The 24,108-nt window shown below is 40.2% G+C and overlaps 1 protein-coding gene across 1 annotated transcript in view; it reads right to left on the bottom strand.

The window, feature by feature from the left end:
• TMTC1 (transmembrane O-mannosyltransferase targeting cadherins 1) overlaps positions 1–24,108 on the bottom strand; it is a 318,256-nt gene that overhangs the window by 63,529 nt on the left and 230,619 nt on the right. The window contains exon 12 of the mRNA XM_052640320.1: positions 10,311–10,454. Within this exon, the coding sequence (XP_052496280.1) occupies positions 10,311–10,454 (144 nt within the window). The remainder of the gene's footprint in view (positions 1–10,310; positions 10,455–24,108) is intronic.

Raw genomic sequence — 24,108 nt, 5'->3', positions numbered from 1 at the left:
CTCTTTGCGACCCCATGAACCACAGCAAGCCAGGCCTCCTTGCTCATTACCAACTCCCGGAGTTCACTCAAACTCATGTCCATCGAATTGGTGATGCCATCCAGCCATCTCATCCTCTGTTGTCCCCGTCTCCTCCTGCCCTCAATCCCTCCCAGCATCAGAGTCTTTTCCAATGAGTCAACTCTTCCCATGAGGTAGCCAAAGTATTGGAGTTTCAGCTTCAACATCAGTCCTTCCAATGAACACCCAGGACTGATCTCCTTTAGAAAGGACTGGTTGGATCTCCTTGCAGTCCAAGGAACTCTCAAGAGTCTTCTCCAACACCACAGTTCAAAAGCATCAATTCATCGGCGCTCAGCTTTCTTCACAGTCCAGCTCTCACATCCATACCTGACCACAGGAAAAACCATAGCCTTAACTAGATGGACCTTTGTTGGCAAAGTAATATCTCTGCTTTTTAATATAGATGGCATATAGATGGGTCTTATTTTTTTATCCATTCAGCCAGTCTATGTCTTTTGGTTGGAGCATTTAATCTGCTTATATTTAAGGTAACTATTGGTATGTATGTTCTTACATCGTTTTGTTAATTGTTTTGGATTTGTTTTTGTAGGTCTTTTTTATTTTTTCTTTCTCATTTGTTCTCTACTCTTGATCTGATGACCAACTTTAGTGCTGTGTTTGGATTTCTTTTTTTTTTCTTTTTTTGTGCAGGTGTCAACTGTAGATTTTCAGGTTGTGGTCAACATGAGGTTTTGATATAAAAAAATGTATGTATGTCAAGAAGCAACAGGTAGACCTGGACATGGAACAATTAACTGGTTCGAAATTGGGAAAGGAGTATGACAAGGCTGTATATTCTTACTGCCTATTTAACTTCTATGCAGAGTATAAAAATGCAAAATGCTGGGTAGGATGTATCACAAGCTGCCATCAAGATTGCTGGGAGAAATATCAACAGCCTCAGATATGCAGATGATACCACTCTAACAGCAGAAAGCAAAGAGGAACTAAAGAGCTTCTTGATGAGGGTGAAAGAGGAGAGTGAAAAAGTCAGCTTAAAATTCAACATTCAAAAAACTAAGATCATGGGATCTAGTCCTATCATTTAATGTCAAATAGATGGGGAAAAAGTGGAAACAGTGGCAGATTTTATTTTCCTGGGCTCCAGAATCACTGTGGACAGTGACTGCAGCCAGGAAATTAAAAGACGTTTGCTTCTTGGAAGGAAAGCTATGACAAACCTAGACAGCATATTAAAAAGCAGAGACCTCACTTTGCTGATAAAGGTACATATAGTTAAAGCTATGGTTTTTCCAGTAGTCATGTATGATTGTGAGAGATGGACCATAAAGAAGGCCGAGCACTGAAGAATTGATGCTTTGAATTGTGGTGCTGGAAAAGACTCCCGAGAGTCCCTTGGACAACAAGGAGATCAAATCAGTCAATCGTAAACAAAATCAACCCTGAATATTCAGTGGAAGAACTGATGCTTAACCTGAAGCTTCAATACTTTGGCCACCTGATGCAAAGAGCTGACTCATTAGAAAAAAACCCTGATGCTGGGAAAGAGTGAGGGCAGGAAGAGAAGGGGGCAAAAGAGGATGAGATGCTTGGATGGCATCACTGACTCAATGGACATGAGTTTCAGCAAATTCCAGGAAACAGGGAAAGACAGGGAAGCCAAGCATGCTGCAGTTCATGGAGTCGCCAAGAGTCAGACATGACTTCAGTGAGTGAACAACAAATATAAGAAGACTGTTTTAAATTGCTGTTCTTTTAATTTCAAATGCATTTCCAATATCCTACATTTGTACTCGCCTTTTTTCACAATCACTGGTTTTGTTATTGTGTTTGTGTGTGGATGATTTCCTACCTTTATTGTATGGTTGCCTTTACTGGTGAGCTTTCCCGTTCATAATTTTCTTATTTCTAGTTGTGACCTTTTCTTTTCTACTTAGAGAAGTTCCTTTATCATTTGTTGCAAAACTGGTCTAGTGGTGCTGAATTCTCTTGGTTTCTGCTTGTCTGTAATGCTTTTGATTCCTCCCTCGAATCAGAATGAGAGCCTTACTGGGTAGAGTATCCTTAGTTGCAGGTTCTTTCCTATCATCACTTTAAATATATTGTATCACTCCCTTTTGGCCTGCATAATTTATGCTGATATCTATGCTGATATGCTAATTAGTTGATATCCTTATGGAAGTTCCCTTGGATGGCATTTGTCGCTTTTCCCTTGTTGCTTTTAATATTTTTTTCTTTGTCTTTAATTTTTGTCATCTTGATTGCTATGTGTCTTGGTATATCCCTCCTTGGGTTTATCCTGTCTGGGACTCTCTGCACTTCCTGAACTTGGGCGTCTGTTTCCTTTCCCTTATTAGGGAATTTTTTAGCTATTGTCTTTCCAGGTATTTCCTCAGGTCCCTTTTCTCTCTCTCTTCTCCTTCTGGGGCCCCTATCATGCAAATGTTGGTATGTTTAATGTTGTCTCAGAGGTCTCTTGGACTGTCTCCATTTCTTTTCATTTTTTTTCCCCTCTATTCTGTTCCTTGGCAGTGATTTCCACTATTTTGTCTCTAGGGCATTCTTCTGTCTTAGTTATTCTACTATTGATTCCTTTTAGTTTATTTTTCATTTCAGTTATTTTATGATTCACCTCTGTTTGCTCTTTAGTTCTTCTAGGTCTTTGTTAAACATTTCTTGTATCCTCCTGATCCTTGCTTCCATTCTTTTTCTAAGATTCTGGATCATCTTCACTATCATTATTCTGAATTATTATTACTTATCTTATTTCTGGTAGGTTGTCTATCTCTCCTTCACTTAGTTGTTTTTCTGGGGTTTCATCTTTTTCCTTCATCTGGGGCATGTTCCTCTGCCATGTCATTTTGTCTAACTTTTTATGATTGCAGTTTCCATCCTGCTGGCTTCAGGATTATAGTTCTTTTTGCTTCCACTGTCTATCCTCTTGAAGCTATCTTGAGACTTGTGCAGGCTTCCTGATGGAAGGGACTGGTTCCTGCGCAGTGGTAGGTGGACCAGGGTCTTGTCTGTCTGGTAGAAGGGCTGTGCTCAGGAAGACTTCAAGCTGCTTGTCTGCTGATTGATGGGGCTGTGTTCCTGTCCTATTGGTTGTCTGGCCTGAGGCGTCCCAGCACTGGAACTATAGGCTGTTGGGTGGGGCTAATGGCAGCCTCTGGGTGGGCTCATGGCAATGAATGAATACTCCCCAGGACTACTGCTGCCAGTCTTTGTTCCTGCAGTGAGCCACAGCCACTCCCCATCTCCACTGGAAACCTTTCAATACTGTGATGTAGATCTGGCCCAGTCTCTTATGGGGTCACTGCAATTTTCCACTCGGAACTGGTGTACATGAGACTTTGTGTGTGCCCTCCAAGAGTGGACTCTCTGTTTCCTCAAGTCCCTTGGAAGTTTTGCAATCAAACCCTGCTGGTCTTAAAAGCCAGATTCTCTAGGGGCTCTTACTCCAGTTGCTAGATGCCCAGGCCGGGAAGCCTGATTGTGGCTTAGAATTTTCACTCCTGTAGAAGAACTTCTATGATATAATTGTTCTCCAGTTTGTGGGTTGCCCACCTGGTGGATATGGGATTTGACTTGACAGTGATTCTGCCTCTCCTACCAACTCGCTATGGCTTCTTCTTTGTCTTTGGATGTAGGGTATCTTTCTTGCTAGGTTCCAGGGCTTTTTTTGGTTAATTATTATTCAGCAGTCAGTTGTGATTTTGGTGTTATTGTAAGAAAGAGTGAGCTCATATCCTTCCATCTGGCCTTCTCTGAAATGGGTTTATAGATTATAAACATAAAATCCAGAGAGAATAGATTGTAACAATGGTAAACAGCAGAGACATCCTGGAATGAGAGACAAGGAGGGGAATGAAACTTGTCCTGGAAGGAAGGCATGTCAATCTCAAGGTCTTAAAACACACACATGAGCAAAGAGAAGAGTTTGGAGGTGGCAAGTTGTTATCCCATGACACCTTCCAAAGGTCAGAAGGAGTGACCGAGAGAGGAAGAGAAGGTTGGGGAAGAGGTAATGAGGTCAAAGAGGAACATTTCAGAATTCAGACACTAGAGGATGCAAAGATGTTTGTAATTAGAAAGCCATGGAATGGTCACATCAATGAATGGGGAAGACAGAGCAGAAGTGCCAGGACCTGGCGGGAATGCAGCAGAGGAACTGTGTGATGGGTAAAACTGAATTCACTGAAGTAGGCAGCACAGTTTGGATATCAAGGCAGAGTCTTTGACCTGGTGCTCAAGACGGTGACATGGCCTTGATAAGCATGAAGATGGTGTCAATGAGCTGATGGACTGGGCTTCAAAGGAGCTGGAGAAGGACATGTAGAGAGAGACAGGTGTGAGCTGCATAAAGATAAGGGAGGAAAAATTGCAATGTGGTTAAAATTACAGATAAGGTTGGAAGTAATCTGGATGTTAATAGGTCACCATGGGGTGCTAGTGGGGAGGGGGATTCACTCCAAGAGGAGGATGAAGAAGGCTCCCACCCAAAGCTGACATCCTAATAAGGTGAGAAAGACCTCAAAATGCTTTTGTTTATCCAGTGGGCTGGCATTTTGGATTCTCTGGGGTTTCAGGTAAGAAGCAGGAAAGGGGAAAACTACTAACTTGAGTGTGTAAATATCCTTTTTATGAAATAAAATGTAGTGTACCTAGTGCCAAAGCTATAAGGAAATGTATCCCCAATATTTACATTTATATCAAAGCTAATGGTTACCATTCTTTCCACATCCTTTTATTCTTTTCAATTCTAATGATCAGACTAAAGAAAATCAAATGTATATTGTTATCAAATTCATCTAAATAGTTCAATTTTGGATATTATATTTCATTTTCTTTTGACTTTTGATTATAAGATTTATTGTAACACCTTTATAACATCCATATCCTATTATGTGAATGAAAGGCAATTTTGGCAAAGGGACAATGTGATTCTTTAATATGAAAATATTCTTTTCTATTAACAAACACCAGATACTATTTTACCCAAGCAGTCAAAGAAGTGTTTCCCCATGCCCTGAATTAAAGAATTCTATTTATGTTCTCTTGTGCCATCAGGAACTTCTGCTCTTTACATCCATAAAAACTTTATGCTAATCTTGCCTAGTTTCTTGTACCTTTTAGGTTTCAAGCAAAGCCAACAATAATTAATGTAAAATAAGCATGCTGGCATGGAAAACTGCTCCTTATCAATCAGTCACACCACAAATGTGCTGCACAGAATCATAACAGATAAACTTCCAAGTCCAGGGAAATGGTCATGAAAGAGGTCAAATATATTTAGATAAGAATCAGTGACATGCACTGCTGTGAACAGGTCTAAAACTGTCTGTCATATAACTCCAAGAATTCAGATGAAACTGGTCCTCAGTGCTCTAAGGTTTCTGGGATGCCTTGACAGAATCACATCTTAGTTAGACCTCCCGGCTTGGACAAAGATTCATTTCTCTCAAAGTCAAGGTCATTAATAAAGGTCTGCAGTGTTCAGTATAGCAACCACTAACCACAAGTGGCTACTGAACACTCGAAATATGACTAGTCTCAGGTAAGCTGTATGTGTAAAAAATACACTGGATTTCAAAGATTAATTTTAATTAATTAATGTATATTCTATTGATTTTAATAGAATGTACATTATCCTATTTATATTTTTACATGTTTAACTTAATCAATTTTAATATTATTAATTACATGGAGACCGGGGTTCAATCCCTGGGTCAGAAAGATCCTCTGGAGAACAGGATGGCTATTCACTCCAGTATTCTTACCTGGAGAATTCCATGGGCAGAGGAGCCTGGCAGGCTACAGTCCATAGGTTGCAAGAGTCGAACATGACTGAGTGCCTCACACACACACACACACACATTAAGGTGATAATATTTTAGATATATAGAGGTTTAAGATATATATTTTTTATGTTTTAAAATACGGCTACCTGAAACATTTAAATTATATATTCTGGCTCTCACTTTTCTGTTGGGCAGGGCTGGTCTGGGCTGTATCCCAGTTTTGAGATGAGCCACTAGGAGGCAGTAGAGTGTAGTGATTAAGAGCAAGGGTACTTGGTCAGGAAGTTTGAGGTTTAATTCCCACAAATTCTGTTTCTTCACTAAGGGACCTTGGCACCTAAATTATCTTCTCCAAGTCTCAGTTTTCTCACTTATAAAACAGGAAAACAATTTTGCTTTCCACTTAGGTATGATGGAGTCTAAACCACTCACATCTAAGGGAACCACTTGGGTTCTTACAATGAGCATGAGTTCCAGATTATAAAGGAGAACACAATTTTTAAGTTATCTGCCTAATGAGAAATAGATAAGGCATGAGTCTTAAGTAGTAAAATGCATCAAATAAGAACATTTAAAATATTCTTATATTCTTGAGCCTCTTGATGAAAGTGAAAGAGGAGAGTGAAAAAGTTGGCTTAAAGCTCAACATTCAGAAAACGAAGATCATGGCATCTGGTCCCATCACTTCAGGGCAAATAGATTGGGAAACAGTGGCTGACTTTATTTTGGGGGGCTCCAAAATCACTGCAGATGGTGATTGCAGCCATGAAATTAAAAGACGCTTACTCCTTGGAAGGAGAGTTATGACCAATGTAGACAGCATATTAAAAAGCAGACACATTACTTTGTCAACAAAGGTCCATCTAGTTAAGGCTATGTTTTTTCCAATAGTCAGGTATGGATGTGAGATTTGGACTGTGAAAAAAGCTGAGCCCAGAAGAATTGATGCTTTTGAACTGTGGTGTTGGAGAAGACTCTTGAGAGTCCCTTGGACTGCAAGGAGATCCAACCAGTCCATCCTAAAGGAGATTAGCCCTGGGTGTTCTTTGGAAGGAATGATGCTAAAGTTGAAACTCCAATATTTTGGCCACCTGATACAAAGAGCTGACTCATTAGAAAAGACCCTGATGTTGGGAAAGATTGAGGGCAGGAGGAGAAGGGGATGACAGAGGATGGGATGGTTAGATGGCATCACCGAATCAATGGACATGGGTTTGGGTGGACTCCGGGAGTTGGTGATGGACAGGGAGGCCTGGCCTGCTGTGGTTCATGGGGTCGCAAAGAGTCGGACACAGCTGAGCGACTGAACTGAACTGAACTTATGCCTTTATACCTATTGCTACTTAACAGCAGAAATATATAAAGGAAAGCAGAAGTAAAACTCCAAATCTAAATGTGGGTTAGTTCTGCTATTTTCTGGTCACCTTTCTCTGCTACTATAGGACATAATGGAAACAAACTTTTCAGTTTCCTGATGAAAAACAGGAAAGTCCTTCTTCCTCCCCAAAGGTAGTCAATCACATGCCATTTAATAACTAAACATTAAGTAACATTTGGATTGGAGAGCTATTTGGGCAGCATGGGTAATAGAAAGTGAAAAAGACAGGGCATGCACTCAACCCTGGATCAGCTACAGCCTGGACCGTTGTCACATGAAGTCTTCAAACCTTGGTTTTTTTCATCCATAATGAAAATGGGGATGAGGATGACAATGCCTCTCACAATAGTGTTAAAGATTAAATTAAATTGTGGATATAAACCCCACTTGTCTGTAAACTGTAAAATATTACATGAGTATTAGCTAGTATCATGATTTGATTCTAGTGGATTCTAAGACTCATCTACACAGATGGAGCCACTGTGCTCTCCGGTTAATATAAAGAGCAGAAGGCAAACAAGGGTGACTTTGTACCTGACGGTTAACCTATCAGGACCTTGGTTCCTATTCGTCCCAATGTATATTAAAAAATCATTGGGAAGGCTTTATTTTATTTTATTTTTTTAAATAAAGCACTCAAATTCTTATACAGGTGTGAAGCATTACTGGTCTGGATAATCACTGAGTTGATTTTACTGAAAAATACAGAAAAATCTTATGTTGAATATCTAGGAGTCCCTCCTACTGTGAAAAGTAGCCATTGCTATGCTCCAAAAAATATTTCCTTGCGCTCTTAACTCACATACACTAACTCAAGATAATAGGGGCAATAATATGCCAATTGAAAAAGGAAGGTTGCAGTATGCATGTCTTGTTCATGTCTGGGTAAGATGAAATTTAAAAGCATCTATGCCATCATTTTCAAGTAGAGCCACATTCAGCACAGTGTGATAATCACAACTGCAGGAGATCATTTCCAACAAGAACTATCAGTGTGTATTCAGGCTGACAAAGTTGGCTTCTTTGTTAAAAAAAGGAAAAGAAAGAAACTCATCTGCAGTATTTTTTAAATTAGTACTATTTTTGAAATGCAAGTATTCCAAAAGACATGAACAGGATTTATCCACCCTTTAATTATTAGGGCTCTAAATTGGACATATATAGATGCAACAATGACTTTAATAAATGAGTCCTTAAAACTTCACATAAGTAAATAAGAACTCATAAAAATGGAAGAGTAAAATAAAAGCATCCTATTGACCTGTAAATAGCTACCTACATAACTGACACACTTTCCCCACATCTTTTGATTTCATGTTATTTATTAAGAAGAACATACTGGTACTAAAAGACTTTTCTGTCAGTGTATACGTCTTCATTCTTAGTTGTTTCTCATCACTTTCAATTTATACAGAATGTTAACAAGCTTTCAAATTTTTTTTGGACATAGCCTGCAGGACCTTAGTTCCCCAACCAGGGACCAAATCCATGCCCCCTGCAGTAGAAGTGTGGAATCCTAACCACTGGACCACCAGGGAATTACCTAAACTATCTAATTTTAAAAATTAAGCTCATTTAGTTTTTGCTGACTTAAACTTTTATTTTTTCATTTTATATGTAGTTTCCTTGCATTTATTAATTTTTCTGTTGTACTCTCTTGATTAACTATCCCAGTGCATGGATAACGCCATTCTTAAACAAAACTTCAGACTTGGGATGTCACCTATTCTTTACGCAATGCTTCTGTTCAAATGGGATTAAATAAAAACATGACTTAACAAATGAGCACACTAAGGAAAAGAACTAGTATCTCTGTGCATATGGAAAATTCAAGGAGTAAAAAGAAAAGTGAAGAAGATGCATCCACTGAGGTACTAAGGCAACTAAGCCAATCTTGGTAAGGAAAAGGTTAATAAGACAGCAAACCAAGGGCCCTAAAAGTACCAAGTGTGCTCTCTAGAAGTTCAGAGACGTAGAAACCAATTCAGAAAGTGTATGGATTGTCAGTAACCTAAGGAGCACAGATAATGCATCACCAACACTGACTCTAATCATTTTCACCCTTTATTTCCATTTCTGGTATTTTAACCTGTTTTTTATACGTAAAAGTTAAATGCCACAGCCACCACCATTTCCACTATGACTACTGCCTTAACTATACCAACACCATCATCAACATGCCTAGACTTTACATTAACAAAAATACAAGATACCAAAGTACTTCTTTGCCTTCAGGGAGACTAACTGCACTATTAACCTTTTCCAGGGCAGTGAGTGAAAAGTGAACACCAGTGATTACACCTGGAAGGTCTTCTGAGAGCAAGAGTTACACTTACTAATTCCAAGCTAGGCTCACTTTGCTTCTTGCATGATCAGTTGCTTAGGCTGTCTGACTCTTTGCAGTCTCATGGACTGTAGCATGCCACGCTCCTCTGTCCATGGGATTTCCACATAAGAATACTGGAGTGGGTTGCCATTCCTTCTGCAGGGGATCTTCCCAACCCAGGGATTGAACCTGTGTCTCCTGCATTGGCAGGCAGATTCTTTACCACCGAGTCACCAAGGAAGCCCCACTTTGCTTCTTATCTATATCATAAACTGGACACAAACTGTGGTTATGCCTTTTGGCTGCACCTTTAGAGTACACTGCTTATCCTAGACCAGCTCTTTCCCTAAGGTATATTCACGAAACACCTGGGTAACGCCTATTAAAAATGATTGACTAAGGAAAGTGCTATATTCCGTATTCCCTTCTTGAATATTCACAGAGCATTTAGCATGTTAAAGATGCTTGCAATAAAGGAACTATCTTTGCTTAGCTCAGCATTTCCTGAGTTTATTTGACCATGCAACCATTCTGTATTCATACCCCTCTACAGGCAATCTAGGAACATCTCCCAGAACTAATACTTCCAGAGAGACATTGGGAAACACCCTTTTGACTGATAAGGGACAGAATGAATTCAGATGAATATTACATCCTCCCAAAGCTTGAAAAACCTATTCTGCCCTAGGAAGAGGAGACAACAGCACCAAATGAGTGCTGAAGAGGAAAGGATTTCTTAAAATTACAAGGTCTTCTGATCAAAGGTACCTGTTCTACTTACTTAAGGAGATTCCCGAGATTGAAAAGAGCCCGGTTATGCTGTGGGTTTAGCTGGAGAGCCTTCTGATAGTACATCTTTGCCTCTGCTGTGTCTCTAGTCAGGGTTCCAAGGTTGTTCAGGGCACTTGCGTGGCGTGGATACAACCTGAAAAATTAGAAATATTAAGCCATGATTGTTCAAAGACTTCTACATTGGTCATGATTTACTTGTTCTTCACCCCTCCCCACCTCAGGTATGCCAGAACCAAAATGAAACACTGAATTCTTCCTTTATTTCACAGTATGTCTATGTGAAATCTTTTTTTATTTCTTTATGACTACATTGAGTCTTTGTTGCTCTGCACAGGCTTTCTCTAGTTGCAGCGAGCAGGGGCTACTCTCCAGTTGCTGTGTGCAGGCTTCTCACTGAGGTGGCTTCTCTTGTTAAGGAGCATAAGCTCTAGAGCACAGGGTTCAGTAGTTGTGGCGCCTGGGCTTAGTTGTCCCATAGCATGTGGAATCTTCCTGGACCAGGGATTGAACCTGTGTCCCTTCACTGGCATGTGGATTCTTAACCACTGAACCACCAGGGAAGTCCCTTTATGTCAAATCTTAACGATCAACTGTTTGTGCAGCTACCGGCATGTAAAGATGGCAGGAAAGCACATACTTGACATTCAGTGGTATAAGGAAATTACCCCCAAAGAGTGCAAAAATAAATAATATGCCAATCAACCCGAGTAAGATACTTAGCTTGGAGCCTACAACTACTTTCAACTTCCTTTGATAGAAAATCCTCATTGCTTCAGGTGTTGAGTTTCTGGTCTAGGGGACTGCTGACCAGCTGCCTGGATAATGCCCACTATTACACAAGATGCTGGCAATTCCTCAGCTGAGGGATCTTCATGAATATATTTGAATATCTGAAGCATAAGTGACATGACCATTATTGAGAAGGTGATACAAATATCTCCCCACAGAAATGATATTCCTCCTTCAAATGGCTCTCTGTCTTGACTCTTTTACCATTTTACCTCATTTTCCCCCCTACTGTAATTTGGCACCATCTGCCCTGATAGAGTCTGGGAATGAAAATCCTGACAAATATTTAAAAATTTAAAAATGCACAACCAAGTGAAAATAGCAATCCTAATATTCAGAAGCAAATGTAAAGGAGGACTGCGTGTACATCAGCAAACCAAATTTATGCTGATTAAGAAAGGAAGAGAATCAGTTTACTTTCTTAGCTCAAAACTATAAGGAAGGCAAATCAGCACTGCTTCTTTAGCCACTGCTGAATTGTTTCTGCTGTGCTCAGAGCGGGCATATTTAGTCGTCAAAGAGGTCGCCTTGTCTCTGTCACCCAGAGGACTTTGTATAAGCCTGTGGAGCTGCCTTTTAATGTAGGAAAGTCAAGATAAAGCCCAAGTAATAAAAACAGGATCTGTACCTGTGAAGTCTCCTGACGATCAAAAGTCATGCTTCCCCTCTCCCAGCCTGTTCCATACCTTCTAAGAAGATCAATATAATCTGGGGACAGAGAGGTTCCTATTAAAAGGCCAAGGAAGACAAGCTGCATAGCTTTTTTAAAAAAGCCTTTGCATAACCCAGAGTTTATTTGGCATGTAATTCTCCCTTCCCTACTTTCTTATAGCTCAGCTATAAGCATCCCTCAGTACTTTCAGGAAGACACACTGGGTAGTGCTCCTCTTGACTGACAAAAGACAGAATCAATTTAGATGAAGGTTACATCCTCCCAAGGCTTGAAAACCCTAATTTTTCACAACGACTTTGGAGGCTGCTGGGAGACATATATTATGAAAGGAAGTTGGGAATAGAAAAAACACATACACACTGTTTGGTTACCTTTAATTAGCAAAGACAATCTGCAGGTACCTGGTACCAGCCCCCTAACTCCCAGCCTCACAGTTCCTGGGGGGTCTCCATGGAGATGCAAGCCCTTGGAGGTCTCTGAAGTGCCTCTATAGGACATCAGAACAAAGATAAGATGCTCTAATGCTTGACCACTCACTTCATGCCCTGAACAGCCTCCTTGGGAAGCTATGTCTGAAAATTACTCTGGGAATGGTCATGGAGAGCACATCAGAGCCAGAACTTAAATTCTTCCAATGGAAAAAAATTTTTTTTTGGATGTTGAGCAAAGCTCTCTGACCTCCTAAAGATTTAAGGTGGGGACAGGTCCAGTGAACATGATGAAAACAGTTCTAATTGTTTCTCTGATAGCAAACAGCAACAGAAGGTCCTAGGAACCTCTGCCTTCTCAGAAGAGGTCACTTCTTAAAACTCGGTCTTTTTCTTATTTCTTTAGGTTTTGGAGGCCTCAAAATAAGTGTCTGAGATGAAAACACTAAATTTAGGAAGTTGTTCAGTTGCTCAGTCATGTCTGACTCTTTTGCAGCCCCATGGATTGGAGCGCACCAGGTTTCTCTGTCCATGGGATTTCCCAGGCAAGAATACTGGAGCAGGTTGCCATTCCCTCTTCCAGGGGATATTCCCAACCCAGGGATAGAACTGGAGTCTCCTGTATCTCCTACATTGGCAGGTGGATTCTTTACTTCTGAGCCACCAGGAAAGCCCAAATACAGGAAAGGACAGTCTAAATTCATTAAGAGCTTCTACATGGGTTCCCTGTCACACAACAGCCTCTCCTGCTGGTTCTCAGTCCACCTTTTCTGACTTTGTCACTGTCTCACTGCCATTTAAAGCAACAGCATGCACTTTCAAAGATTACTGACTACAAAAATGTTTCTCTCTTTCTGTTTTTTCAAACCAGAAACAGAACATAAGCCTACACTGAACTCTCTAAAACAGAAACAATCAGTGAGAAGGAAAGTAAAAAAGAAACAAATATAAATACCATGAGGGGAAAAAAGTCTTCTGCATGTCTTGTGCTCCAAGAGGCTTAGGACAGGGCTTTGTGGTCAGCTGCAGGCAGCAAAGCAGCTCTGCTGTAACAAAGTCCTAACCTGTCCAGGAAAGGGATTGCTGGCATTTACAGTGATTTACTGAATCTAATGCAGGAGCCACAGGAGACTCAGGTTTGATCCCTGGGTCAGGAAGATCCCCTGGAGAAGGAAATGGTAACCATTCCAGTATTCTTGCCTGAAGAATCCCAAGGTCAGAGAATCCTGGCAGGTTACAGTCCATGGGGTCGCTAAGAGTCCGACAGGACTAAAACGACTTGGCACATTGATTCTGTTACCACTCACAGAGCTCCAACTCGAAAATGTGTGATATTGTTTATTCCTGGTAGTAGTAAGGGTCTGCTAGCAATAGCTTCTTTCTCTGAGCTGGTTAGGCTTGCCTAATCACAAGCAAGCATTGCATTATTTATGAAACAAAGCTGAATTTCATAAAAATAATTATTCAAGAGGGCCAAGAAAAAAAAAGTCACTTTTAATTTTGATGTTTATATAGATGTAGACATTTTCTTAAACCATATATTCTGCTCTTGTTTACAGAAGATCTATGCAAGGACAAAACTTACTTTGTGTGTTTACTTTTTAAATTAACTTGTGTTTAAATGAACTCAGGTCTAATTCAATCCTGAGGTCTCCAGCAGGGGAATTTTCTACTGGAAAGATGAATAATTTAAGAACTGTCTATATAGCTCCATCAATTGTCAGAATAAATGAAGTGTGCCTTGACTTTGACGACTACAGGTATGTTTTACAAAAGTTCTGGTAGTGATTATTCCCTTCCCCAGCTAAACAATCTCTACAAAAGCTCCACTGAACTGGAGGAGAGTGGTGATTTTCTTTTCAAACACATTTTTAAAAAACAAGTGTGAACAGCCACTAGTATCAGGAAGTGTATTCTTTCTCTTTAAAAAAAGAAATCTAGATATAGAAATACAATTACAATTCTATGAGCTGAAGAGAATATCATTTCAAATATTGGCTGATTTACATTCCTGATAAGCACACATCCATTTGAGCACTGAAGTGCTTCTTATTTTTTATCTGGTAGCCTTTCCTTAAGCAGAATTAATAAAGCAGGTAGTTAAGGACACTATTATTATTCCCTTTCATTCCCAGTCACCTTATCTCTGAAGAATGAACATCAACAATATGTTAACAGGAACCACTGAGGTAGCAGCTGCCTAAGTGACAAACAGAAAGCAGGAAGAGAAGAAAACGGGCCTGAAACACTGAGCATGTATTAATGATACTTTACATTTTAGAGCGCTTTCTCGTACACTATCTAACTTAATTCTAATTCTTCAAGTAGAATTATTGTACTGTTTTACAGTTGTAGAAAGGGAGGGTGGGGAAATTAAAGAAAAAATAAATTACTTTCTTCAAAAAAGAAATATCTCAGAAGCAGTTGTGTTAAGTGTTGAAAGTCAGATAATTCCAGTAAATCTATTTATTTTCCCAAACAATCCATGAGTCATTCAACCTTCAGTAAAGAAATATACTGCTACCAATTAGAGCTTCCACTTAGAAGAATTTCCCCTTGTATCCTTGGGCCAATTCATTCAGCTATGATCTTATAGGGACTACTCAGAGACAGAAGCAAAATAAAGTCAATACTCAGGAAACATGGCTGAGGTTCTCCTTCCCTGGGAAAACTTGTCTCCTGCCATACAAAATACTCATGTTATCTCTGCAAAGCACAGTATTATGGGAAATTATTTGGAACAAACAATATTCAGTAAGTATGTAAGGCAGTGAGGCTTCCCTGGTGGCTCAGATGGTAAAGAATGTGCCTGCAATGCAGAAGACCCTGGGTCAGGAAGATCCCCTGGGGAAGGGAATGGCAATCCACTCCAGTATTCTTGTCTGGAAAATTCCATAGACAGAGAAGCCTGGTGGGCTACAGTCCACAGGGTCACAAAGAGTCGGATATGACTGAACGACTAACATTGTGGTTTACTGTGTGATATAAGGCACAGATACATGCTCACAGATCCACTGGTCTCAAGCTTCAATCTCAACTAAGATCCATGAAGATAAAATGTACATGATTCTAGTTTCGTTTCATATTTTATTTAGTCATTTATTTCAAATTTTGTACACTCTGTTCAAAAGTTAAGAATGATGTTCCTTTTTTACTGTTTGAGAAACTTCTAAGGCATTTCATTGTTCAAATAAGATTGTAACATGTACTCCAGTTTGCAATTTCCTTTTGGAGCATACACACCCTGATTTATTTGTCTGATTTTCATTCCACACATTAATTTATTTAAGGTTAAGTATGCTAAGGTCAGATGTTTATTTTCTATTTCCTGTTGAGGGGGAGAAAAAGAAAAAAGGACCTGAAAGAAAAACATGACTAGGAAAAAACTCAATCATGAGACCTAAAGTGCACTGAACTAAAAAGTACCCAAAGTAAGCTTTATTTCAGGAGTCCGCAGCAGCAGCATATTTTTAGTCACATTAGTTCCTGGCATTTCTCAAGTGCCTGGTTCCTCCATGCTATAAACTATGAATCATCAGGTCATTAAATTGTGCCAGAATGACATTGACCGTCTACCAGTCTGCTTCTTTAACTGTCTGAAATCACCATTGACACCCAGAAGTAAGTCTTGCCACTTTCTTTTGGTTCTGTACTTCTTCCCATTCATTAGATAGCCTTGGGGAAATAAAAACCTCAAATGCAATTTAGGGAAACAGGACACACTCTTCAGTGAGGAGCCAATTAAATGATCTGACCTCTCACAATGGATGACCTCCGGTCAGGATTCAGCAGGACTCCGCCCATCTGACTTTTCTAGACAATTTAAAGAAAAACCATGCCCTCAGGAAATGACTCATTTTAAGTGACTGAATTTTCCTGATTCCTGGGAATTTTCCTCAGGAGGCTGGGAAATACATTGAATTAAATACTTCTCTGCTCTTTTAAACAGAAAGTAGTCAATGTAATTTAACTTTTCTCAAGGGCTTGGGGTGACCATGGTGAACTTTGGTTTTCTGTGGCAGAAGAATAGGAAATCATTTTGGTGGAGTGGAAAAATAATTGCACTTGGGAGTCAGAAGCCTTGGGCAACTTTCTTGCTGGGTGATTTTGAGCTCATACCTGTGCATTAGTTGCTCTCTCTATAACAATAAGGTCCATAACATATTAACCTGTGTGACCAAAAAGGATGGTGGGTATGAGATGCCTACCATCATCCCTGGTACATTCCACACATCTGATGCTCTGGGGTTGGCTGCAGAACCTCTGGGTGGCTGCGCTTGGCTCCCTGCACAGCCTAATGAACCCATGCCAGGCTGAAACTGCCACTCTTCTTTCATGTATATTTCTCATCCTCCAAAAAATCACCCTTCTCACTACTGTCAAAGGCATCTGACTTGCTTCCATCAGTCAAAATAACATCCATTATTTTTCCACCACTAACTCAAATCTTCTCATATCCATCTGTTTCTCCCACGTCATGGGTCTTCAGATGTGAAGGACACTTGGCCCAGTCCATTTTAAGAATGTAGGACTGTTCCTTGTCAAGCACTCACTCCAACAGAGTCTGTTAATCTTTCATCATCTGAAACAAATGATTCCCACAGGCACCAGGGTAATTACCTCCAAACCTTTCTGACACGCTCAACATCAAATGGAATTCCAGACATGCACAATTTTAAGAGTTACACCCAAGGTTATAAGGAGATTCAAAGTCCTATATGGCAGATCCGTGTGCTCGTAGTATCCTTCTTGTAATAACACTTCGCAGCATGTGTAGCACTCTGGCTGTTAGACTGCCAGGAAAAAAAAAAAAAGACAGTGGTGGACAGGAGGAGTGTGTCCATGTTTACAGAGAATAGTGCCAGCCTAGGAGGCTGTGAGGAGTGGGGAGGGGAAGGGGTGTATATCCTGAAGATTCACCTCAGGAACTGGGGGTCACCACTGGCATATAACGGGGTTTCCCAAGTGGTGCTAACTGTAAAGAATCTGCCTGGCAATGCAAGAGACACAAGAGATGAAGGTTTGAGCCTTGGGTTGGGAAGATCCCCTGAGTAGAAAGTGGCAACCCACTCTAGTATTTTTGCCTGAAAATTCCATGGACAGAGGAGCCTGGTGGGCTATAGTTCATGAGGTTACAAAGAGTCAGACATGACTGAGTGACTGAACAGACACACACACACACACACACACACACACACACACACACACACATACACACTGGCATATAATGGTCAGCAGCCCAGTTCAGTTCAGTTCAGTCGCTCATTCGTGTCTGACTTTTCGCAACCCCATGAACCGCAGCACGCCAGGCCTCCCTGTCCATCACCAACTCCCGGAGTTCACCAAAGCCCATGTCCATTGATTCGGTGATGTCATCCAATCATCTCATCCTCTGTCATCCCCTTCTACTCCGCCCTCAATTTTTCCCAGCATCAGGGTCTTTTCAAATGAGTCAGCTCTTCGAATCAGGTGCCCAGAGTATTGGAGTTTCAGGTTCAACATCAGTCCTTCCAATGAATATTCAGGACTGATTTCCTTTAGGATGGACTGGTTGGATCTCCTTGCAGTCCAAGGGATGCTCACGAGTCTTTTCCAACACCAGAGTTCAAAAGCATCAATTCTTCGGTGCTCAGCTTTCTTCACAGTCCAACTCTCACATCCATACATGACCACTGGAAAAACCATAGCCTTGACTAGACGGACCTTTGTTGACAAAGTAATGTCTCTGCTTTTCAATATGCTGTCTAGGTTGGTCATAACTCTCCTTTCAAGGAGTAAATGTCTTTTAATTTCATGGAATCACCATCTGCAGTGATTTTGGAGCCCAGAAAAATAAAGTCTGACACTGTTTCCACTGTTTCCCCATCTATTTTCCATGAAGTGATGGGACCAGATGCCATGATCTTCGTTTTCTGAATGTTGAGCTTTAAGCCAACTTTTTCGCTCTCCTCTTTCACCTTCATCAAGAGGCTCTTTAGTTCTTCTTCACTTTCTGTCATAAGGGTGCTGTCATCTGCATATCTGATGTTATTGATATTTCTCCCAGCAATCTTGATTCCAGCCGGTGCTTCTTCTAGCCCAGCGTTTCTCATGATGTACTCTGCATATAAGTTAAATAAGCAGGGTGACAATAGCTAGTGGTGTTAAAAGTGTATAAGTGTATTAGAGCTTGAAACCTGAAGAGGAGAAAAACGAAGTGAAGCAGAAGAATAGGGTATGCTGGGGTTGGCTGGGAGACCAGGGATAGACTCACGGACAAGATGAGATTACCTAAGGCGCCCTGAAGGAGGGGGGCAGCCATTTACAGAAGGGGGAAAGTGTCTTGGGAAGAAGGAAGGACAAATGCAGAGTCCCTGTAATAGATGTGAATGAAAAAATACTGACCGCCGTATCAGCAAACAAACAATGTGGCAGCCATTACATCATCACATTACAGCTGCCCAGATGGTACACCCTGGGGAGACTCAGGATGAGACAGCACATGATACTGGCCCCAGATAGCTGAGGTGCACATCAAAGGAATAGTTTTCAGTGAACCCAGACTCTTGCATCTTCCCCTACATTAAAAAAACACTAAGTTCCTTAAGATATCTGATTTTCTTTAATAAACAGTAAACTTTTGTTGCTCCAACTACCTAGTCTTTGTTGCAAAAACTCTTATATATCCTCAACCCCCATTTGCTTCTTCAGAGTAGTCTCTCAGAGTTATCTGAGATGCTGTGTCCTGGGCCATCTGCCAAATAAAACATAATGCTCTACTTTTAGGTCATGCCTGTTTTTTCTTTTTTTTCCAACTGATATAGGAATGTGGCAACTGCTGTCCAGCGTTCCTGGAGCTTACAGCGATAGGTGCAATAGGAGGTGAGGTCTGAGTGGTAGAGGTCAGATAGTGCATGACATGGAGACCACTGCAGGGCCCTTGATTCTTGATGGAAGCAAGCAGAATGTTCTGAGCACAGGACTGCTAATGAACTCCCCTGGGCTGCTGGGTTGAGAACAGATGGCAGGAGGGCAGAAGGGAGAAGCGAAAATGCGGAGATCAGAGAACATTGAAGCAATCCAGGTGAGAGTGGGCAGTGGAGGCAGGGAGAAGGGGTCTGATTTAGGATGCATTAACAGCATTTATTGAGTTTAGCATGGCCAGATATTTAGACATTGTTTTACACCTTGTTTGTGAATTATCTTCTAATGTTCCAGGGGCCAAATTGGCTCAGATGGTAAAGCGTCTGCCTGTAATGCGGGGGACCCGGGTTTGATCCCTGGGTCGGGAAGACCCCCTGGAGAAGGAAATGGCAATCCACTCCAGTACTCTTGCCTGGAAAATCCCATGGACGGAGGGGCCTGATAGGCTATAGTCCATGGGGTCGCAAAGGGTCGGACACATGACTGAGCGACTTCATTCATTCATTATTCCAGCCCTATGAGGTAGGTTAGAGAAGTAACTGGCAACCCACTCCAGTATTCTTGCCTGGAGAATCCCAAGGACAGAGGAGCCTGGCAGGCTATAGTCCATGGGGTCGCAAAGAGTCAGACATGACTGAGTGACTAACACTAACACTATGAGTAGGTAACACCACTATTCTCATTTTAACAGAAAATCTAAATGATATTCTGTTCAGTTCAGTTCAGTTCAGTCGCTCAGTTGTGTTTGACTCTTTGTGATCCCATGGACTACAGCAGGCCAGGCCTCCCTGTCAATCACCAACTCCCAAACTCATGTCCATTGAGTCGGTGATGCCATCCAACCATCTCATCCTCTGCCGTCCCCTTCTCCTCCCACCTTCAGTCTTTCCTAGCATCAGGGTCTTTTCCAATGAGTCAGTTCTTTGCATCAGGTGGCCAAAGTATTGGAGTTTCAGCTGCAGCATCAGTCCTTCCAATGAGTATTCAGGACTGATTTCCTTTAGGATGGACTGGTTGGATCTCCTTGCAGTCCAAGGGACTCTCAAGAGTCTTCTCCAACACCACAGTTCAAAAGCATCAATTCTTTGGTGCTTGCATCACCGACTTGATGGACATGAATTTGAGTAAACTCCGGGAGTTGGTGATGGACAGGGAGGCCTGGCATGCTGCAATACATGGGGTCGCAAAGAGTCAGACATGACTAAGCGACTGAACTGAATGGAACTGAACTGCCTAGCACCAGTGACTGGTTGATAAGGGGGTATAAATGTTCCATTCCTTTAATGACAACTCTGAGGATGCCCAGCTCCCAAGCACCCTAAGGGCTCCTCTGATCCCCTGGGAGTATACTGCATCTCAGCTTCTCCCTCTGCCCATCTTGTTTCTCTGGCCAGCATTAATGATCTTCCTGTTTGTTAATCTCTGCCTTGGATTCTGTTTCCTGGGGAACTACAGTGAGGTTTTGAAGTGACATGGTGGTTTAAGGCAGAAAAGAAGACAGCAAATGGTTTTTAATATAAATTATAGAACATTCATGCTGAAATATAGTCCATAAGTATGATTACAATATGACTAAAATTCTAGCTTTCTAAATGAAATGTATAATGTCTTGGATTTAATGAATAAAATTGTTAAACTTAATTAACACAAAATAACGTGGTAAGAATATAATTTTAACAAAAAGGAACAAAAATAATTTCAATTGTCCTACTGGAAAGCATATTTAGACTTTTAGAAATGAAAATGACACACCAGCAGAAGAATCCATCTCCACTTGTTAAACTAGGTTAACAAATGGCATCGCAATTTTTATTCTTTCCAGAAATACATGGCAGCTGGTAGTTAATGCCACCTGTAGTTATGGGAGTTATTTTAAATGCTCATTCAAAAATAGCCTAGGTAAAGAAGGGCTTTTAAATAATCATTAAATCCTGATTTTTTAAAAAATGTTCAAACTCTACCAGTTTTATAGACAACACTTTTCAAAGGAATTATAATAATCTTATTAATAGACTCAGGACATCAATGAACAGTGGGTTAATTAGATATAGACTTCTTTACAGTCTAATGATATGGCTTTCTTCAATAATCACTGTCTTATGATTTCCTTTTTCCCACATACACTTATTACAATCTCTTGGAGCCTCTTTGCAGACTTCCAGTTATCCACATACGAGGGGATACAAAGAATGATAGCAGTGGGAACTGTTCTTATGACAAGTCTCTATTTTATGCATTAAAAAAAATCCCAGTCAGAAAAATTTTAGCTTCTCCTTTCCCACATGTTAGCCAATTATATATCAGTTGAATATTTCTTTTGTACAAGAGTTTTAAAAGCACATTCCTTTCCTTTTAATTATGTCTGGTCAGGGACTTCAACATCGCCCCCACCCCTCACTAACAGTTTCCCTCCTCTTCAGATTTTCTATTTAAAAGATCAACAATAGATATATTAGGAGTGGACAAGTCCTCTCTAAGGGGCCAGGTGACCCAAAGACACTTGAGAGATCCCTCAGGTCAGGGACCTCTGAGTAATGCATCTCCTACTCAATATAACTTACAGGAGGGTGATTTCTTAGACTATGTCTGTGAATTTCATGTGAAACCATAACTGTGAAAAGAAAATAGCTATCTGTGTGGCTGAGGATCACAGCCTTTTTATATGTGGCTGATATCCAACTACCTGGAATGCATCAGCCAGTCTGGGTGTGGCAGGGGCTTACTGTCAGGGGCTAGAAGGAAGAGGACATCTAAATGAACAAATGTTCAGAGGAACATGGAGTGATTCCTGCTGACATCAGAGAGACTTTTTTGATCCACCTGAATAAAGGTGAACTCTATTCTCATTGCCAGCTTCAGGGTTCTTAATGACTAGCCCATATTAGCCAATCAGTAATTGATTTTTGTAGGGAATCTATACTTGAGATGAAAAATAATTTCCACGAGACTTCTAATGAAGACTCTTTTAAAACAGACATGTAAATGTATCCTCAGATTTCCAGATGTTCTCTCTTCTCTGTAAAGCATTTTGGGGGATATATACTTCTTAATAAACCCTCTCTATAAGTCTGGGCCCTTTTGTTCCTGTAAGTTATGCTGCTTGAGTCAGTTGTGCTTATTAACAAATTTATTCCAATTTATTGCAATTTCATGATATAATGAAATATCTTACCAACTGATAAAATGTAAATGTGAAAAAGAGAGTTGTAATCGCTATGAAAACTAAAAAAAAACTCAAAAAAGGGAACTTGCTCAAAAATTGCTATTGAATTCAATATAAGATTAATTGTAAAAGACTGGAAAAGAAAAATCAGAAGTCTCAGTCTTTACATTTTTAGTCCACTTTAAAGTATCAAAACTCAGAAATGAATTATATATAAATGAATTATATATGTGTTTTTTGCCAATTCTAATCAGCAGACTCTTACTTAAAGAAAAAGACTTGCTATGACATTAAAAGAATTGGTAAATGGGGGTACCTGTGAAATTTTAGGGTACAATAAAATATTTGAGTGTACATTATTTATTTTATGATTCTTCATTTTAAACTGACTTTTAAAACTAATCAAGAAGCCACTGGTCAACTATACATACAGTATTAACTGCACTTTATTTGGGAAGTACCACTCTCACTCCTTTTGGGCTTACCAAATGAATCATTCCATGAGAGGTTTTGTACAGGAAGAGCTTAATGGTTGGGTGGTCACTGGACTTTCTACTCCCATCATATGAGGTGAAATGGTAGGAACCTTCTCCAGAGTAATTCAATGGTTAGAAACTTTTGAAGGAAAATGGCAGCTTCACCGGCAGTATTCTGATTTTCCAGTGTCCAGAATCCCAACCTTTATAACACCCTAATAAATATAACAGCCGCCCCGACAGCAAAGGAAAACTTCTACCTGTCTTTGCGGAGGATTTAAGGAAATGGTTCTGACAATTTCCTTTGATGATTCGAGTCTTAATCTGGATCTATGACCTTAGCTGTGGCATTATCCAAGGGCGACCTCCCTTGCAATACAGAAATGTCATAAAAGAGGTACACCAAAATGAAGTTAATGGTCCTTCTACATTGTTTAGAAAACAAAATGAAGTTTAAAAGAAGCACAGTGTTCATGCCATATATAATTACCAATTTAATATAGTGTTATTTTGGGAACTGTAAGCCAGCCAAAAAGATATAGGTATAGATACAAACTTTATGACTAATTTCAGCATTGTCTTTGGAATCTATACAGTTATTACAACAGGAATGAATAACTTTGGGGACTGACTTCAGGTAACACCACACTTAATCCTGCATTTCCCTCATTATTCTCTTTCTTGTTGTGTGCAAATATGGAAAACATCAGAGACAACAAAGGCACAGCAGCATGAAACAGCTGGGACAGGGCAGAGCCCCAGGGTCTGCAACCTCCACAGAGAGTTATATCAAAGGAAGGGCAGTCTCCAGTCACCGGGGATAAATAATCACCAAAATGATGAACAGTCGTAGTATTTTCCTTTCTTTAACTTAAGAGTGACAATTTACTTAAAAAAAAAAAACCCACATCCACTGAAAATTCACACAGAGGTATCCACACAAAAATAATAATAATTTAAATCAAAAGTATTTTGAGCCTAGTGGGGATAGGCTGAATTATTTCACTAATTACTATGCAGTATATTTTTAGCTTTAATGATTTTTACCACATTTCTCAAAGGACATGTTTCTTCCTGAAGCACAGTTGTTGAAGCAAACATTTATCTTTATTGTTTCATAGGAAACAGGCGGAAGTCCCAACCAGCTACCGCGATTCTGTAAAATCAGCTGCAGGAGAATTTTGCTTAACTTATACTTTTGCCCTAAGCTGTGCCTTAGGATCTGCCTTATTTTTTTGTTTGAATTTGACATAAAATAGTGTGTTAGAATGAAAGAAACTTAAAAAGATACGGGTACATTTCCCTTCCACCAATATTTTTCAGGCAAACTTACTGCTTTTCTCTTCCCTTTAAGA

This window comes from Budorcas taxicolor, chromosome 5 (genome assembly GCF_023091745.1).
Source record: "Budorcas taxicolor isolate Tak-1 chromosome 5, Takin1.1, whole genome shotgun sequence".
Taxonomy (NCBI): Eukaryota; Metazoa; Chordata; class Mammalia; order Artiodactyla; family Bovidae; genus Budorcas; species Budorcas taxicolor.
The sequence above is the reverse complement of the archived record's forward strand: the minus strand, read 5'-3'. Positions and strand labels throughout refer to the sequence as shown.